The sequence below is a fragment of the Microcaecilia unicolor genome, chromosome 5 (assembly GCF_901765095.1).
Source record: "Microcaecilia unicolor chromosome 5, aMicUni1.1, whole genome shotgun sequence".
Lineage (NCBI taxonomy): Eukaryota > Metazoa > Chordata > Amphibia > Gymnophiona > Siphonopidae > Microcaecilia > Microcaecilia unicolor.
In genome coordinates, this window is record NC_044035.1 from 96,776,499 (window position 1) to 96,795,857 (window position 19,359).

Consider the following 19,359-nt stretch of genomic DNA (forward strand, 5'->3'; position numbering starts at 1 on the left):
TCTCCTACAGTTAACCCCTCAATCTGTCACATCCTCAACCTCTCTCTCTCCACTGCTACGTTCCCTGACACTTTCAAGCACACTGTAATCACACCACTTCTCAAAAAAGCATCGCTTGACCCCACCTGTCCCTCCAACTACCGCCCCATCTCTCTTCTACCCTTCCTCTCCAAATTACTTGAACATGCTGTCCACAGCCGCTGCCTTGAATTCTTCTCCTCTCAGGCCATCCTCGACCCACTTCAATCCGGCTTTCGCCCACTACACTCAACAGAAACAGCACTCTCTAAAGTCTGCAATGACCTGTTCCTTGCCAAATCCAAAGGTCACTATTCCATACTCATCCTCCTCGACCTATCTGCCGCCTTTGACACCGTCAATCATAAGTTACTTCTTGACACACTGTCCTCATTTGGATTCCAGGGCTCCGTCCTTTCCTGGTTCTCCTCGTATCTTTCCCATCGCACCTTCAGAGTATTTTCTAATGGCTCTTCTTCCACCCCCGTCCCGCTCTCTGTTGGGGTCCCTCAAGGATCTGTCCTTGGACCGCTTCTTTTCTCGATATACACCTCTTCCCTGGGCTCCTTGATCTCATCACATGGATTCCAGTACCATCTCTATGCTGATGACATCCAGCTTTACCTCTCCACTCCCAACATCCCAGTCGAAACCCATGCCAAAGTTTCGGCCTGCCTCTCCGACATCGCTGCCTGGATGTCCAACCGGCATCTGAAACTGAACATGGCTAAGACTGAGCTCCTTGTCTTCCCACCCAAACCCTCTTCTCCTCTTCCCCCACTCTCCGTCTCTGTTGACAATGCCCTCATCCTCCCCGTCTCCTCAGCCCGCAATCTCGGAGTCATTTTCGACTCCTCCCTCTCCTTCTCTGCCCATATCCAGCAGACAGCTAAGACCTGTCGCTTCTTCCTCTATAACATTAGCAAAATTCGCCCATTCCTTTCTGAACAGACCACCCGAACTCTCGTCCACTCACTCGTTACCTCTCGTCTTGACTATTGCAACCTTCTCCTCGCTGGCCTCCCGCTTAGCCACCTATCCCCCCTTCAATCTGTCCAAAACTCCGCCGCACGTCTTATCTACCGCGTGAACCGATACTCTCATATCACCCCTCTCCTCAAGTCGCTTCACTGGCTCCCGATCCACTACCATATACAATTCAAGCTTCTCCTATTGACCTTCAAGTGCACTCAATCTGCAGCCCCCCATTACCTCTCTACCCTCCTCTCCCCATATGTTCCCACCCGTAAACTCCGCTCTCAGGACAAATCACTCCTATCTGTACCCTTCTCCACCACTGCTAACTCCAGACTCCGCCCCTTCTGCCTCGCCTCACCTTATGCCTGGAACAGACTTCCTGAGCCCATATGACGTGCGCCCTCCCTGCCCATTTTCAAGTCCTTACTCAAGGCCCATCTCTTCTCTCTTGCTTTTGGCGCCTAACCACCTTCCCCATTCCAGATACATACACTGACTACATAGCTTATTACCTTTAGATTGTAAGCTCTCTTGAGCAGGGACTGTCCTTCCCCTTGTCTAAACTTGTACAGCGCTGCGTAACCCTGGCAGCGCTATAGAAATGCTAAGTAGTAGTAGTAGTAGTACTTAAAGTCACTTTGTAAAAGCGCCCCTACATAGCACATGCTAAAAATAAGCATGCACTAAAAGCTAGAGATGTCCATATATTCCTATGGGCTTTTCTAACATTTAGCACGCGCTAATCATTAGCACACACTAAAAATGCTACTGCGCCTTAGTAAAAGACCCCCTCAGCTTTAGTAAAAGGGCACCATAATTCAAAAATCATGATCATCACATAAATATCCTATACAAAACCAGTGTAAAGTATGTGCTGACTGTTCTCTGAGGGGCCCTTTTACTAAGCTATGGTAAAAAGTGGCCTGCGGTAGTGCAGACACGTGTATTGGGCGCACGCCAGGCTAGTTTTTACCGCACCTACAAAAAATGGACTTTTTAATGGGATGGGAAAAGGGCCTGTGGTAAAAATGAAACCAGCGTGCACCCAAAACCAGCCTGAGCCCTTAACGCCACCCATTGATCTGGTGGTAAAGGCTCACATACTACACACGTGGTGACCGATCGGCAAGAGCCAAGTGCCGATTACCGCCAGAACCAGCGCATAGGAGGAAATAAATAATTGATTCACGCATTATGGGTGTGCACCAAATCTGAAATTACTACCAGGAGGGTGCGCTGACCTGCCAATAATCTCATTTGGGTGCACGCTGCATGCACGTACAGCCTATCGCAGCTATCAAGACCTTCTTATTTTGCTTTAATGGAGTTGCTTTTTGCTTCCTCCAAGAAGCTGCTAACCTAGACTTGCCTAATGGTTGAGCTGGCCCTGCTTTCCAAATTTTTTTTCTGATCTTTATGAATATTCAAGAAGAATCTATACTTTCACACAGTGATCCTGGAGCACATTAATTTATAATCAGAGCTCACTGATTCATGTCAGCTGGTGATGTCAAATTTGATCTAGTTTAATGGCAGTTCAGAATTGCAATTCATGTTGCAGTGAACATATGTAACATGTCTAGATGTCAGCCATGGATAAAATATACCTAGACGGCTGGATTAACCAGGTTTATCTGTACATACTATCAAAAAAGGGGACGAAAATATCACTGGGTTGAAACATATTTATCTACAATGTTGATTTAGTCATTCATCATCAGTAACCAGTTTACTTCAAGGCTGCTGTATTTTTTTTCAAATTTGTTTTGCAAATGCAAATAACTGCATTCTTCTGCTGAATTACAATGACCAAAAAAAGTTTAATGGATACATTAACACAAACGATTTCATGGGAATTTGCAATTCCATTTAATGATTCAGAGGATATATAGCTGAGGGTAAGCTTTCAGCTGACACAGCTGTGCAGCTCAGTTCTCTTGGGTAAGGGAGTCGACTTCTTTTCTAAAGACAACTGCAAAGCATCAGACCGATAAATCTCACAAATAAAACATAATTAAGATGATTTAAACATTTGACAACTATTTTGGACAAAATTCTCATATTTACATCTTGTGCACAACTTGATTATATTTATCCTGAATTAGCTTTGGGTTTCACCTTATTTTTCTTAAATTGCCAGTTTAATAATATTGAGGCTGATATACCATTGTTTGCCAAATGTAACACACTATTGCAACTTTTGAGGGCACTATTTTTCTACTGGGACTATGATTTAAAGAAAAAAAACCGGCACACAATCTTTACCTGTGAATCTTTTTCAAAAACTTTAACTACCCCTCACTGTGGTGGATTTTTATGAAAAGGGCTTTATGATGGCAGTTTCGAATGTTATTTTTTGCTACATGCTAACAGTTCATGAGTAGCTTCCATGATTTTGAAGTGCAGCTACTCATTATCTATTAATCTGAGTAAAGGCTTGCACAGTGACATCTATGAACAAACGTATTTCATTGTGAAAATTCACAAAGGGGTCCTTTTACTAAGCTGGGATAACACAAACGCGTGCTTACTGTAGCTTAAAAGGGCTCACTAAGGAGGGCACTGAGGAATCCCGTGGTAAGATTCAAATGTGCACACACTACCCATGCGCTAAAATATATTTTTAATTTTTTTCACTGATGGACTGTGTCTGAGGCAAAGAGTCGGCGCATCTATGCTAATCAGTTAGCACACTGGCATTGCTGCATGCTGATTAGCACGAGAGCCCTTACCACCTACAAAATAGGCAGCATTAAGGATCCATGCAGTAATGCCCATGCGTTAATGTTAACATTAGTGCGTGGCCATTGATGCCAGAAATAAAAAATCTGCCATTTTATTGCAGTGCTAAAAATGGCCTCCAGGGGTCCTTTTAACGAGCTGTGGTAAAAGGGGCCCTGTGCTAGCAGCGGGAGCCGTTTTTGCCACATTCTGAGGCCCTTTGTACTGCAGTGGGTATAAAAGCCGAAAAAAGACATGGCCATACTGTAAGATTTCACTTACTGCGTGGCCATGTGGGGGGGGGGGGGGGGGGGGGGGAGAGCATTTACCGCCGCCACCCACTGAGATGGCAGTGAAGGCTTCCATGCTAACCTGGTAGCCCAATTACCACCAGGTTTGCGCCTGCAGAAATAGTTTTTGAATATTTCTGCTAGTACCAGAAATGCTGCGCACCGGGGGTGCAACTACTGCCGGCACCCGCGTTTGCCTGGTGGTAGCTCCAGATTGACCCACAGTAAGCCCGCAGTGGGCTTTGAAATTACTGCACCTTAAGTTTTGCACCTAAGGTGCAGTAAGGGCAAAATCTTAGCGCACATATAACAAAACAGTAACACTAGAATGAATTTGTTTGGTATATCATGCTTTATTTTTATTTCTCTGTGCCTTCGTCACTAAATCCTCTTGGACACCATTCTGACTGATTGTTGTTCCACTAGCAACCAAATGCATGCAAATAAGATTAATTCATTGTCTAAAAATATCTATTTTGACAAACTCCAGATACAACAGTTTTTCCAGTTTACAAAGAGGCATATTTTCAAAGCACTTTGGGAGGCTAAGTTCCATAGGTTTCTATGGAACTTTGGGAGGCTAAGTGCTTTGAAAATATGCCTAAAAGTGTTACAACATTAGCTTCAAGTGTTTCACCAATTCTTGTGATTGTAAACCAAGAACACTCATTGCGTTTCATAACCAAAGACAGTTATAAAGGACCGATTAGTACTGAGGAGGGAGGCAGCCCCTCCAGGAGGTAACTAAAGATAGAAGGCGTTCACTTTTTGTTTGATCTGACTGGCAGCTTCTTCAAAGCAAAGGTAGAAGTGATGTGTGCCTTTGTCTCATCTATGCTATCAATGGATGAGAGACTCTGGTTTCTGTCACTACGTTCACCAGGGCGGTAGTCTTTTCCTCTGTTCCTGTTTGGCTGAAACCGTAAAGATGCGCGGAAATCCATCAGCAACGCTATGAGATGATACAACTGCAGCATTACCACTAGAACATTTTTGGCTGAGAAAAACACTAGCATTTGATTTATGACCTTAAAGTGAATCATCAAGACCAGTCGGACAATAAGAAATGGGCCATCTTGTATGAATAGGGTGATTGCAATGTTCCACAGGTCTGCACTGTACCTGCACAGCAATAAACAAGGCCATCTCATTGACGACGAAGCTGGTTGGGAGCCAATATTTATCACTGTAAATACAAATGTATAGCAGGGTTAAAAATGCATGTAGTTGCCTTGCTCAAGCTATTACTCTACCTCTGTTCTTCTTTAGACACTTCTTACCTCTAGTTCATATATGGTTGATAATGTGTGAGTGAAATGCCATGTTGCTGACAATTATAAAGGGATTGTTATTGGTTTTGAGTTCCTGTCAACAATTCAGTTTGCCACAAGAATTTAAAGTACATGACTAAACAATAATTCTTACAAGGCAGGCTTCTAGGGGTTTCAAATATTCAGTATCCTAACATTCAGAACATATGGAATTTAGGGGATCTAATTCTTAAGACTCATTCTTAACACCTTCAAGAGAATGAAGGCTGAATTGCTACTTAGACAACTTCCCATCTAAGTTTTTCCTCTGGAAGAATCCAGTTCAGCCTGGGCATCCTAACCACTAATTCATATAACCCCTAATTCTATAAATTTGCACATTCATTTTAGCTGGATATAGAATACTACCAGTTATGTGCATAGCTTAAATTGTTAATTTAAGTGCAAAATGGCATTAACACTCAATGATTGATAACAATTGGAGTTATTGGGCACTAATTTACAAAAATGCAGCGGAAAGCCCAATGTGAGCTTACCACATGAGGAAGGTAAAATTATGTATCATACCTGATAATTTTCTTTCCATTAATCATAGCTGATCAATCCATAGACTGGTGGGTTGTGTCCATCTACCAGCAGGTGGAGATAGAGAGCAATCCTTCTGCCTCCCTATATGTGGTCATGTGCTGCCGGAAACTCCTCAGTATGTCGATATCCAAGCTCCATCCGCAGGACTCAGCACTTAGAGAATTACACCCACAAAGGGACACTCTGCCCAGCTCACCACCGCCGAAACGGGGGAGGGGAATTAACCCAGCTCATCCCCACACAAGTGGGGGAGGGGAATCCGTCCAGCTCATCCCCGCGGAGCGGGGGAGGGACACCACACCCGCCGATGCGGGGGGATCTGGCTTATCCTGCAACCGCAACCGCGGGAGGAGCTGACTGACCCTAACACCGCCGAAGCGGGAGGGGTACAAAGCTGCCCTACAGCCGCACGAAGCGGGAGGGAGCGCCGGCAGAATTTAAGTCTCAATCCAGCCCCGTAAAACGGAGGGGAGAGGAATGCAGCAGCTCACTGTAACACAAACTCGTCCCAACTCTTGAAGAATCCAAATGAAAAAACTTGAACACGAAGTCCTCCTGAACAAGAACTGAAGACTAAACTTGAACCTGAAATGCAACCAGAATATAAATAGTACAGATATCAGGGAGGGGCTATGGATTGATCAGCTATGATTAATGGAAAGAAAATTATCAGGTATGATACATAATTTTACCTTCCATATCATCATGCTGATCAATCCATAGACTGGTGGGATGTACCGAAGCAGTACTCACCCAGGGCGGGACATTGAAATCCCTGACCGCAACACTGAAGCTCCAAACCGGGCCTCCGCCCGAGCAGCCACAGTCAAGCGGTAATGCCTGGAGAAGGTATGGGCCGATGCCCAAGTTGCCGCCTTGCAAATCTCTTCCAAGGAGACAGACCCGGCCTCTGCCATCGAGGCCGCCTGAGCTCTAGTGGAGTGAGCCTTCAGCTGGATAGGCGGCACCTTCCCCGCGGCCACATAAGCTGCTGCAATGGCTTCCTTGACCCATCTTGCCACTGTAGGCTTAGCAGCCTGCAGACCCTTACGAGGACCTGCAAACAGGACAAACAGATGATCCGACTTCCCGAAATCATTGGTCACTTCCAAGTATCTGATGATGACTCGTCTCACATCCAGATATTTGAGAGCAGAGTATTCCTATGGGTAGTCCTCCCTACGAAAGGAAGGGAGACAGAGCTGCTGATTCACATGGAAGCGAGAAACAATCTTGGGCAGGAAGGAAGGCACTGTGCGAATAGTCACTCCTGCCTCAGTGAACTGCAGAAAAGGCTCTCGACATGAGAGTGCCTGGAGCTCGGAAACTCTTCTGGCTGAAGTGATAGCCACCAAAAAGACTGCTTTCAACATCAGGTCTTTCAGAGATGCCCTCGACAAGGGTTCAAAAGGCGGCTTCTGCAAGGCTCTTAGCACCAGGTTGAGATTCCACGCAGGCACCACTGAGTGCAGAGGAGGGCGCAGGTGATTAACTCCCTTGAGAAAACGCACCACATCTGGCTGCGAAGCCAGGGAAGCACCCTTCAGGCGGCCCCTGAAGCAAGCTAGAGCCGCTACCTGGACTTTAAGGGAACTGAGCGACAGGCCTTTCTCCAGACCTTCTTGCAGGAACGCCAGCACTGAAGAAATTGGAGCAGTGAAGGGAGAAAGTGAGCCTGCTTCACACCACGCTGCAAAGGTACGCCAAACCCTGGCGTAAGCAGTAGAAGTAGAGCGCTTCCTCGCTCTCAGCATAGTGGCGATGACCTTGTCTGAGAAGCCCTTCTTCCTCAGACGCTGCCGCTCAATAGCCAGGCCGTAAGACCAAAGGGGGAGGGATCCTCCATCACCACGGGACCCTGATGCAACAGGCCCTGCTCCACTGGCAGCCGCAGAGGATCGTCCACTGAGAGCCTGATCAAGTCCGCATACCAGGGACGTCTGGGCCAGTCCGGACCCACCAGGATTATCCGGCCCGGATGCTTTGCCACCCGGTCTAGCACCCTGCCCAACATGGGCCAGGGCGGGAACACATAGAGAAGCTCCTGTGTCGGCCACTGTTGGAGAAGAGCATCTACTCCCAGGGATCGAGGGTCCCGTCCTCTGCTGAAAAAGCGCGGCACTTGGCAATTGGCCGATGACGCCATCAGATCTAGGTTCGGCTGGCCCCAGCGCTTCGTGATGTCCAAGAACGCCTGAGCTGATAACTGCCACTCTCCGGGATCCAAGGTATGGCGACTGAGAAAGTCCGCCTTGACATTCATGACTCCGGCAATGTGGGCCACTGACAGCTGTTCCAGGTTCACTTCCGCCCACTGGCATAGATTCATGGCTTCCTTGGCTAGAGGGGTGCTTTTGGTACCTCCCTGGCGGTTGACATAGGCCACAGACATGGCATTGCCCGACAGGACCCGTACTGGCTTCAACGCCAGTACCGGGAGGAACTCCAAAAGCGCCAACCGAATGGCTCTGAGTTCCAGGAGGTTGATAGACCACTTTGCCTCTGCAGGAGACCAGAGCCCCTGCGCTGTCCTTCCCAAGCAGTGGGCTCCCCAGCCCGTCAAAGAGGCGTCCGTCGTGACGACAATCCACTCTGGGGTCACAAGAGGCATCCCTGCAGACAACTTGTCTGTCTTCAGCCACCAGCTCAGCGCCTTGCGCACTGCTGGGTCCAAGGGAAGGCGCACAGCATAATCCTCCGACACCGGAGTCCAGCGCTGCAGCAGAGAGTGTTGTAGTGGTCTCATATGAGCCCTGGCCCAGGGCACCACTTCCATCGTGGCCGACATAGAGCCCAACAGCTGCACATAGTCCCAAGCCCGAAGCGGAGAGGCTACTAGGAACTGGTCCACTTGAGCCTGAAGTTTGACAATCCGATTGTCCGGCAGGAACACTCTGCCCACTCGGGTGTCGAATCGAACTGCCAGATACTCCAGGGATTGAGTCGGGCGCAGCTGTCTTTTCTCCCAGTTGATGATCCACCCCAGGGAGCTCAAAAGAGCAATCACCCGGTCCACAGCTTTGCCGCACTCTGCATAAGAGGGGGCTCGGATCAACCAGTCGTCCAGATAAGGATGGACTTGTACTCCTTCCTTTCGCAGGAAGGCCGCGATGACCACCATTACTTTGGAGAAGGTCCGTGGAGCAGTAGCCAAACCGAACGGGAGGGCTCTGAACTGGAAGTGTCGGCCCAGGACTGCAAAACGCAGAAAGCGTTGATGAGGAGGCCAGATGGGAATATGCAAGTACGCTTCCTTGATGTCCAAGGATGCCAGGAACTCCCCTGCCTTCACTGCCGCTATAACAGAGCGGAGAGTCTCCATGCGAAAGTGCCGAACTTTCAAGGCCCGATTGACCCCTTTGAGGTCGAGGATAGGCCGTACAGAACCTCCTTTCTTTGGTACCACAAAGTAAATGGAGTAACGTCCCTTGCTAAGCTGATTTTCTGGCACCGGAACGACCGCACCCAGGCGGATCAGATTGTCCAAGGTCTGCTGCACTGCCACAGCTTTGACCGGAGACTTGCAGGGAGAGAGTACAAACCCGTCTCTTAAGGGTCGGCAGAACTCTAGCTTGTAGCCGTCTCTGATGACTTCCAGCACCCAAGCGTCTGAAGTTACCTGGTCCACTCGCCCAGAAACGAGGACAGGCGTCCTCCAATCTGCACTGGGCCATGGACCAGGACCCCGTCATTGGGTACGAGACCCTGGGGGAGGACCGGAGGGCGCACCTCCGGGACGGCGGTCTCTGCGAAAGGAATGCTGCTTGGGGGAGAAGTTCCTCTTGAAGGAAGAGGGGGCAGAGGAGCCCGACTTCCCCGGGCGGTACCGACGGGCTTCTTGAAACCGTCCTCTGGAGATACCGGGGCGAGCCCTGACCTCTGGTAACCTCTTGCCCTTAGACGTGCCGAGATCGGTCACAATTTTGTCCAGCTCGACCCCAAAGAGCAGCTTGCCTTTAAAAGGCAACTTAGCCAGGCGGGACTTAGAGGCGTGGTCCGCAGACCAATGTTTCAGCCAAAGCCACCGCCGCGCAGAGACTGTCTGAGCCATACCTTTAGCCGAGGCTCTCAAGACATCATACAGTAAAGTCTGCCAAATAAGCCAAGCCCGATTCCAGGGCCGGCCAATCCACCCTCAAGGAAGGATCCGAGGGGGAAGCCCGCTGCACAATCGTCAGGCACGCCCTGGCCACATAGGAGCCGCAAACTGAGGCCTGCAAACTTAAGGCAGCCGCCTCGAAGGACGACCTTAAGGCCGCCTCCAATCTTCTGTCTTGGGCGTCCTTTAGGGCCGTGCCACCTTCCACCGGCAACGCCGTTTTCTTAGTCACCGCAGTGATTAAAGAATCCACGGTAGGCCAAAAAAAGGCCTCCCGTTCACTTTCAGGCAAAGGGTAGAGGCGGGACATAGCCCTAGTCACTTTGAGGCTCGCTTCTGGGACATCCCATTGAGCCGAAATTAAGGTGTGCATGGCATCATGCACGTGGAAGGTTCTAGGCGGGCGCTTCGTCCCCAGCATAATGGCGGAGCCAACAGGGGCTGAGGGAGAGACGTCCTCTGGAGAGGAAAGCTTCAAAATGCTCATGGCCTGCACTAACAGGTTGGGCAAATCCTCTGAGCGAAAGATCCGCGCTGCAGAGGGGTCATCCGCTCCATCCGGGCGGGAATCCGTCTCCTCCAAGGAATCCCCCAAAGGACCATTGGGAGAACTCAGATACGCTGCCCTCATCTACATCAGAGGAAACAGAGTCCTCTAAGGCCTGGGAATCCACCCGAGGGCGTTTACTTCCGGGGGCCTCAACCCCTTTATCGGACAAGGGAGAAGGGGCGTTTTGCATAAGGAAGGCCTGATGCAGCAGCAAAATAAACTCGGGGGAGAAACCCCCCAGACTGTGCACTTCAGCAGCCTGGGCCACAGCCCTAGACGCACCCTCAACCGGTGCTCGCAAGAGCGGGGGAGAAACATGCTGCGCATCCAAGATGGCGTCCGGCGCGACACTCCGCGAAGGAGCCACGCGGGAAGAACGGCGCTTAACTTTAGCCGCTTTTTTGCCGTCGCCCAAATCAAGGGCGGCCATGGCATTAACGTCTCCCAGCTCAAGGACGGCCCAAGAAGAAGCCGTCCGAGCAGAGTGGCCGGCCGGAGGCGAGCAGCGGGGGATGGGCGTTTATGGCGGGAAAAACCGCCGCACCAGAGGAAGAACCGGGACACTGACCGGCCTCCGAACTGATACCCAACAAGGGCAAATCAGACTTTAAGACCCCCGCATCCCCGCTAGAAGCGCACACGCGGTCCGGGGAGCGATTCTTCGCGCCCTCGCCCTCCGACGCCATAGGCCACGTGGAGATCGATCGGGGAACCCCCTGCCCGCTATAAAAAGGTAAAAATTACCTGCTTCTCGCTCCGAGCTGTAATGACCTGGTGTCCCAGTGAGTAGCTGCAATAAACGTTTAAATAAACGTCGAAATAAATGCCTTTAAGGACGTCAAAAAAAATTTTTTTTTTTTTTTTAACGGAGCCAGCGGGAGGGGGGGGGAGAAAAGGAGGGACCTGGCGCCACCAGGTTTGCACTTGCTCAAGAAGAGCCCTCAACCCCAGGTACTCAACAAAACCTAAAAATTAGGCTTGGAGACCTAACCAGAGCTGCTGCTGTGTGTGACCACCACCTGCTGAGATAGAGAACATACTGGGGAGTTTCCGGCAGCACATGACCATATATAGGGAGGCAAAAGGATTGCTCTCTATCTCCACCTGCTGGTAGATGGACACAACCCACCAGTCTATGGATTGATCAGCATGATGATATAGAAGTATTTTTTCACAGAGAGGGTGGTGGATACATGGAATGCCCTCCCACGGGTGGAGATGAAAACGGTAATGGAATTCAAACATGCATGGGAAAAACACAAAGGAATCCTGTTTAGAAGGAATGGATCCACGGAATCTTAGCAGAGATTGGGTGGCGACGCCGGTAATTGGGAAGCAAAACCAGTGCTGGGCAGACTTCTATGGTCTACGCCCTGATCGTGACTGAATAGATATGGAAGGGTTTGAGTGTAAATTTTAAGGGGCTTCGACATTAGCTTCAGAACTTTTAGTACAAGAAGAGTGCTGGGCAGATTTCTACAGTCTGTGCTCTGAGAATGGCAAGGACAAATCAAACTCGGGTATACGTATAAAGTATCACATACCATGTAAAATGAGTTTATCATGTTGAGCAGAATGGATGGACCATAAAGGTCTTTATCTGCCATCATTTCCCATTTTACTATATATTACCACACGCTAAATGTGAACTACCGCTGGCCCGTGTCCGCCGGCAGTAGTTCAGGGTCGAGTGCAGGACATTTCTGGCATTCCAGGAATTTTTTTATTTTTTCTTGCGCAGTGGTAACCTGGTGGTAATCGGACATCACGGTGTGCTGCCCAGTTACCACTAGGTTACCGTGGAAGCCCCTTACCGCCACCTCACTGGGTGGCAGTAAGTGCTCACCACCACATGACCATGAAGTAAGAGTAATCTTACCGCATGGCCATTATGGTTTGTTTTTTTTACCCACTGCAGTAAAAAGGGCCCTGGCGCATGGGAAAAACAGTCCGTGCTGCTACTGCAGGGCCCTTTTCCCCACAGCTTAGTAAAAGTACCCCTTAGTCAGTATTCTATAATGTTTAGTGAGTAATTCCTTTAGGAACTGCTAGAGGGCAGGCAGATAACTTTTGAGCAACCTTTTGAGAAATGTTCCCTAGAGTAAAGGCTTGCACATCAGCCTATTCAATGGGCCAAGCCAGGACTGGGAATGCCACAGAGGCCGTATTCACAGACTCATGGAAGAAATAAAGGAGTCTTACCCATTGTACCGTAGTGACACATACCAGCCAAGTTCAGTGTGCACACATACCAGATTTTGGGAGAAGCAATAGTCTGTAGCCCTGGGCCACCCAGTCCTCTTTCCTGCAACCTCCATAGCCCTGGGGAGGGTCAACCTCGGTCCTTGAGTGCCGCAACCCAGTTGGGTTTTCAGGATTTCCCCAATGAATATGCATGAGATTTGTATGTACTCCTTCCATTGTGTGCAAATAGATCTCATGCATATTGTGATAGAGTCACATCCAGGATAGTTGGGTTAAGGCAGTTTCAGTCTGAAATACAAGTCCCAGAAGGCATTGCAGGCAAGGAGCCAGGGGGTGAGATGAAGAACCCGGACTGGACTCCTAGTTGCAATAAGGGAAGACATGGGTGTAAGCTGGAAGGACGTGTAGATTGGCTGCCACTAGGGGGAAAGAGAGATAGGAAACCCTGTGTGCAGGAGCTCATCATTAGTCTAATGCTTAACTCAGCTGGTATGGGTATGGGGGACTCTAATGGAAGGAGAATGATTGGTTGTGGTAGCAGAAACCAGGGATTGATTAGGCAGGTGGGAAGGAATCCCAGGAGAGGGAGAGAAGAGAGTAGAGTGAAGCAGATGCAGGCTGAAAATCCTTGGGTAAGAGAAGTCCCTAAAGTTGTGCAGGCTGAAAACCCTTGGGTAAGAGAGGTCCCTAAAGTACTGAGTCTACCAGTGAAGCAGATGCGGGTTGGAATCCCTTGGGTATCAGAAGTCCCTAAAGTATGGAACCTATTATGAAGGTAAAGAGAGTAGAAGGTAGAAACTTCTGCTTTGTGGTTTAACTGTGATGATGAACTGAATGAACTGCTTTTCTTTGGAACTGAACTACTGTTACTGTGCCCTGGATAAAGAGCCCAGACTGGAGCTGACTTTGAGCCTGTATTGAATCCTGGTATGTGCTGATAGCCTACTGCTTAAAGGGGACTATTTGCCACACACTTTCAGGTGGCTTATATGCAGTGGTGTGCTGGAGCCGGCTTGCAAGAGCCGCTTGTTAAATTTTGACAGCTCTTGCGAGCCGGTTGTTCTTCGGGGCAAGCCGGCTCCATTACACAAGGTAAGAATGGCAGGAGGGCGCCACCACAGGCCATGCTTACCTCCCCTCCCATGCATGTCCAGTGAGTCTCCGTCGCCCCCATCCATCCTTTTTTATTACCTCCGTTGAAGTGTCGCGTTATTTAAAGCCCTGCTGCCCATCTCTAGCCTTCCCCCGTTTGCTGCCTTCGTGATGAGTTCGTTCCCTTAGTCCCGCCTTCTGACATTTCCTTTTTCCACGAAGGCGGGACTGAGGGAACAAACTCATCACGAAGGGAAGGCAGCAAACAGGGAAGGCTAGAGACGGGCAGCAGGGCTTTAAATAACGTGCTGCTTCAACGGAGGTAATAAAAAAAAGGCTGAGCGGGAGGATGGGGGCAATGGAGAATCGTGTCACATGGATGGGAGGGGAGGGCAGGGGAGGGAGGAGAATTGCTGGGCATGGATGGGTAGAGGGGGCAGGGGAGAGAAGAGAACTGCTGGGCATGGATGGGTAGAGGGGAGCAGAGGTGAGAATAGCTGGGCATGGAGTGCAGGGGAGAGAAGAGAATTGCTGGGCATGGATGGGTAGAGGGGAGCAGGGGAGAGAAGAGAGTTGCTGGGCATGGATGGGTAGAAAGGGCAGGGGAGAGGAGAATTGCTGGGCATGGATGGGTAGAGGGGGCAGGGGAGAGAAGAGAATTGCTGGGCATGGATAGATAGAGGGGGGCAGGGGAGAGAGGAGAGTTTCAGGACATGGATAGAGGGGAGGGCAAGAGAAATTCTGGACATGGATGGAGGGGAGGGAAGGGAGAGAGAAGAAATGCTGGACATGGAGGGAAGATAGAAGAAGAAGGAGATTAGATGAGGGAAAAGGAAGTGAGGAGAAAAACTGCACATGGATGGAGAAAATAGGCAGAAGCTGAATCCACTGTACAGTCAAGTCTGCGGAGGACCAGAAATGAAGAAGAAAGGAGGAAAGAAAAGAAATAAATGGAAAGGAAGCCCTGGAAACTGAGTCAAGGGAACAGATAGAGAGCAGCAGAATCAGATACTGGGCCAGCATTATCAGAGAAACAAAGTCACCAGACAACAAAGGTAGAAAAAAATAATTTTATTTTCATTATAGTGTTTGGAATATGTCCACTTTGAGAATCAGGTGCTGAACGTTAAAAGTTATTTATTTACTTATTTATGGCATTATATCCCATATTAAACATGAATTAGATTGGAACCTGGGATCATTTAAATTTTTTTTCCTGGAGTAATGCATTGCCCCCCCCCCCCCCCCCCCCGGCTATAGCCAGCTCTGCAATTTTTTTTTTTGGGGGGGGGGGCGGAGGTGGACCAGGGAGAGAGCCTGTTAAAAATTTATCAGCACACCACTGCTTATATATGCTTAAGATTGAAGGTGAATGCTGCTGTTTGAACTGTGTATCAGGTCTACTAGAAACCTGCATGGAATAAAGTCCTTAAGATTGAAGTTGCTGGTGGACATTTCTTGACTGTACCGGAAGCCTGTGGCTGGAGGAGATTGTTCTATCCTTGGCTCCACCTAGAGGTATCTGGTTACAATATTCATTGGGGAAATCCTGAAAATCCGACTGGTTTGCAGTTCTCAAGGTCTAAGGTTGCCCACCCCTGCCATAGCTAGTCAAGTTTTCAAGATCCACAATGAATATGAATGTTTCCAACTGCATTTAGTTGATGATTGACTAGACAGAGAATGTTACTTGGTTTTTCGGATTCAAAATGGGTTCAATATAGATCCATTTGGATAAAAATGTTCAGACACCAAGTGGCAAAAGTATGGAATTGCCATCCAGAGAGTATTTGATTCATGATTATTAACATTTTCAAAAATCTCTTAAAACGTACTTATTAAAAAAAATAATGTAATATCAAAATCTTGTTAGGATTATTTTAATTATTGTGTATTCCAAAGTATGCCTGACTTGTTTTATTGTTAAACTGCTCTGAGCTGTAAGAGGTATGTGCATTATACATGAGGTGTTATGTAATGCAATATAATAGAGACATGACAAATGCAAATTTCATCTGTTTATTTTGGATATCCTGAAAATCTGATTGGCTGTAGGGTCTCTGGGAAACATAAGAACATAAGCGTTGCCATACTGGGACAGACCAAAGGTACATCAAGCCCAGCATCCTGTTTCCAGCAGTGGTCAATCCAGGTTACAAGTACCTGGCAAGATCGCAAAAGAGTAAGATAGATTTTATGCTGTTTATCCTAGAAATAAGCAGTGGATTTTTCCCAAGTTCATCTTAATAAAGGCTTATGGACTTTTCTTTTAGGAGGCTATCTAAACCTTTTTTAAACCCTGCTGAGCTAACTGCTTTTACTATATTCTCTGGCAACGAATTCCAGAGTTTAATTACATGTTGAGTAAAGAAATATTTTCTCTGATTTGTTTTAAATTTACTACTTTGTAGCTTCATTGTGTGCCCCCTTGTCCTAGTATTTTTGGAAAGAGTAACAAGTGATTCACGTCTACCGTTCCACTTCACTCATTATTTTATAGACCTCTATCATATCTCCCCTCAGCCATCTTTTCTCCAAGCTGAAGAGCTCTAGCCACTTTATCTTTTCCTCATAGGGAAGTTGTCCCTTCTCTGTACCCTTTTTTTACATTTCTTTTTATTATTATATTTACAACTCATAAAGAGAAGATACAGAAATTTGTAATAAATTCAAATCATGAAAAAAATAGTACAGAATCTCTCTAGTGAGATTAATTCCTTACAAGTCAACTAAATGTTTTTTGACCTTTATCATATTTAAACAGAAACAGATTCAAGAAAAGGAAATATAACAAAATACTACTTAGTGTAGATTGAAATTAACCACATAATAGGTGCTGCAAACCTATCTCTTCTTCTAATCTATCATACAGTGTACATCTGTTACTTAACAATCACATCCATTTTTCCCCTTCCCTAGCAATCACAAATTCTTCAATTGTTTAGGGTCAAAAAATTGAAACTGCTTATTTTGAAATAGGACACGACATATACATGGAAATTTTAATAAAAAATGAGCTCCTAAAGCCAAAGTTCTGACACAATGCCAAGAAGGCTTTGCATCTCTTCTGCATGTCTCTAGGTAAGTCAGGATAAAGTGTTATTTTTGAGCCAAAAAATAGGGAGTCTAAGTGTCTGAAGGAAAGTCTTTCTATACCTTTTCTAATTCCACTATATCGTTTTTGAGATGTGGTGACCAGAATTGCACACTATATTCGAGGTGCGGTCGACCATGGAGTGATATAAAGGCATTATAATGTCCTCATTTTTATTTTGTATTCCTTTCTTAATACCTAATATTTTATTTGCTTTCTTAGCCATCACTGCACATATCTTCAACGATAACACCTAGATCCCTTTGCTGGTTGGGGACTCCTAATGTAGAACCTTTCATCACGTAGCTGTAGTTCAGGTTCCTCTTTCCCACATGCATCACTTTGCACTTGCTCACATTAAATGTCATCTGCCATTTGGATGCCCAGTCCACCAGTCTCGTAAGGTTTGGGAAGCCCTGGTTGTACCCCTGTGTGTAGCATATAAATGAGATAGCTGGGCTGAATTGGAGGGATTTAAAATGGTGATAAATCTTAAGTACCTGTGATAAAGGCCTTGAGTACTATAATACCAATAATACCTGGGTCAAGAGATCTGGAAGCCCATAGCAGCAGGCCAAAAAGAAAAAAAAGAAGGAAGGAGAAGAAAGGAAAGATTGGGCAAATATCACTACAGCCATGCTACATTCAATTCTAGTATAAGAACAAAAGGGCTCCAGAGTAGCCAATTGTTCTGACATCAGAATCTTTTAATGAGAAGAAGCAAAGCAATTGTTTTAGAAAATTAAACTTTCAGTAGTTAACTCAAGTGCAATTCCTAGAGATGTTCTAGTATCTTTAAAACTGTTCTAAGCATTGAACTGAATTGATGGGGAATGCCGGATTATAGGTACTAGGGATGGACACCCAGAAAATTTCATTTGCCTTTTGTTTGTTTTTCAAATAAATGCCATTAGGAGAGCATATTATCCCCCTGATTCTGTAAAGACTGCCAAAATTTGTGCATGCAAATTTAGGCATGTTCCTGAGTTGCACGCGCAATTGAATTGAATAACAAGCCAATTAGTGCCAATTGGCTTTTTAACATGGGCATTCCTTAGCATCCCTCCGGACCAGCCCAGAATGTGACTGATGGGTTGTGTACGCCTTCCAGCAGGTGGAGACTGAGAAAAAAACTGTGAGTCTAGCGAGCCAATAAGAGCCCTTGCCAGCTAGAGAAAGATCCAGTAATCTCAGTCTCCAGCAGGTGGTGAGCCCTTCAATCTCAGTCTTTTCTTTCTATTCTGTAGTTCTTTTCTCTTTTTGGTTAAAGTTCTTTGATTGTTTAATTTATTGTTCGTTCCCTGTGCATTAAAAAAAAACAAACCTGCTCTTACAGGCAGAGGGCCGTGGGGGTCTCTTACTGCCTCGGGGGTGTTACACTCGGAAGGCCGAGTCCCTCCCCCCATATCCTCCCTGATTGCTGTAGCTGCTGGCTAGTTGGGTCTGCTAGCATTCTTTAATTTTAAAAGTAATAAAAGGTTTACCTCAAGCTCCTCAGGGGGGAGAGGCAGCTACTTAAAATAAATAAATAAATAAATAAAAATAAAGGATTTTGGGCCACCCAGTCTGCTGTCTTTGGCAGAGCCGTCTTTGGTCGGTATTAACGAGCAGGGCAGCTCCTTAGTGGTTCGCGTCTTTTTGGTTTTCAGAGCAATCAGCTAGGTTTTTTTCTTCGCGATGTCGGAAAAACTCCGCCGCTGTTCTGTCAGCGGCGGGGTCTGGGTGCGGCTGGTGTGTGTCGGTACTGCACCGCTGTGGAGGACCAGGGTGCAGAAGCCGGTAAATCGTGGCGCCGCCGGGGGGGGGGGGGGGGGGGGGGGGGGGGGGGGGGGGGGGGGGGGGGGGTTCCGATTCCACCGTTTTGGCGGCAGTCGCGTCTTCCTCTCTCCCGGTACCGATTTTGGCGGGAAACACCTCTATTTTGGATACCACACCGTCTGTTGCTCCTCAGGCCTCTCTTGCTGCTGGGCCTGTACCTGCTTTACAAAATCCAGTTTTGCCAGCGGGGGAAGGAGGTTTTCCTCCTGAATTCGTGGTACAGATGTACCAGGCTTTTCTTCTGCACAAGGCTGCGCCTGTGGACCCTCAGGGGAGGCGGTCTATGGAGGGGGCCTCTGTGGCTAAAAAGCGGTTTAAGTTCCCTGAAGAAGCTAAGCAGGATTTGTTTTTTTTCTCAGGACCAGGACATGCTATCCTTAGAAGAGGAGGCATTTTTTCCTGAGGAGCAGTTTTCTGAGGAGCTGGAGCAGACAGCAGAAGGTGAGGAATCTCTTCCTGTGGGAGAGGATTCTTCAGTGGTAAGGATTTTTCATAAAGATGATCTTCAGGAGCTTATTTCTCAGGTTTCTTCTATTTTGCAGTTTAATGATCAGGATCTTCAGGTGTCGGAGCCCAGAAAGGTGGATTTGCTGATCAAAGGTATTCGCAGAGCAGGTAAGTCCTTTCCTATGCAT

The 19,359-nt window shown here is 47.5% G+C and overlaps 1 protein-coding gene across 1 annotated transcript in view; it reads right to left on the bottom strand.

Annotated features, from left to right (window-relative positions):
* Positions 1-4,388: 4,388 nt before the first annotated feature.
* The window catches only part of TMEM26 (transmembrane protein 26), a 211,068-nt gene continuing 196,097 nt past the window's right edge, over positions 4,389-19,359 (bottom strand). Inside the window, exon 6 of the mRNA XM_030204836.1 lies at positions 4,389-5,193. Within this exon, the coding sequence (XP_030060696.1) occupies positions 4,769-5,193 (425 nt within the window). The 3' untranslated portion in view covers positions 4,389-4,768. The remainder of the gene's footprint in view (positions 5,194-19,359) is intronic.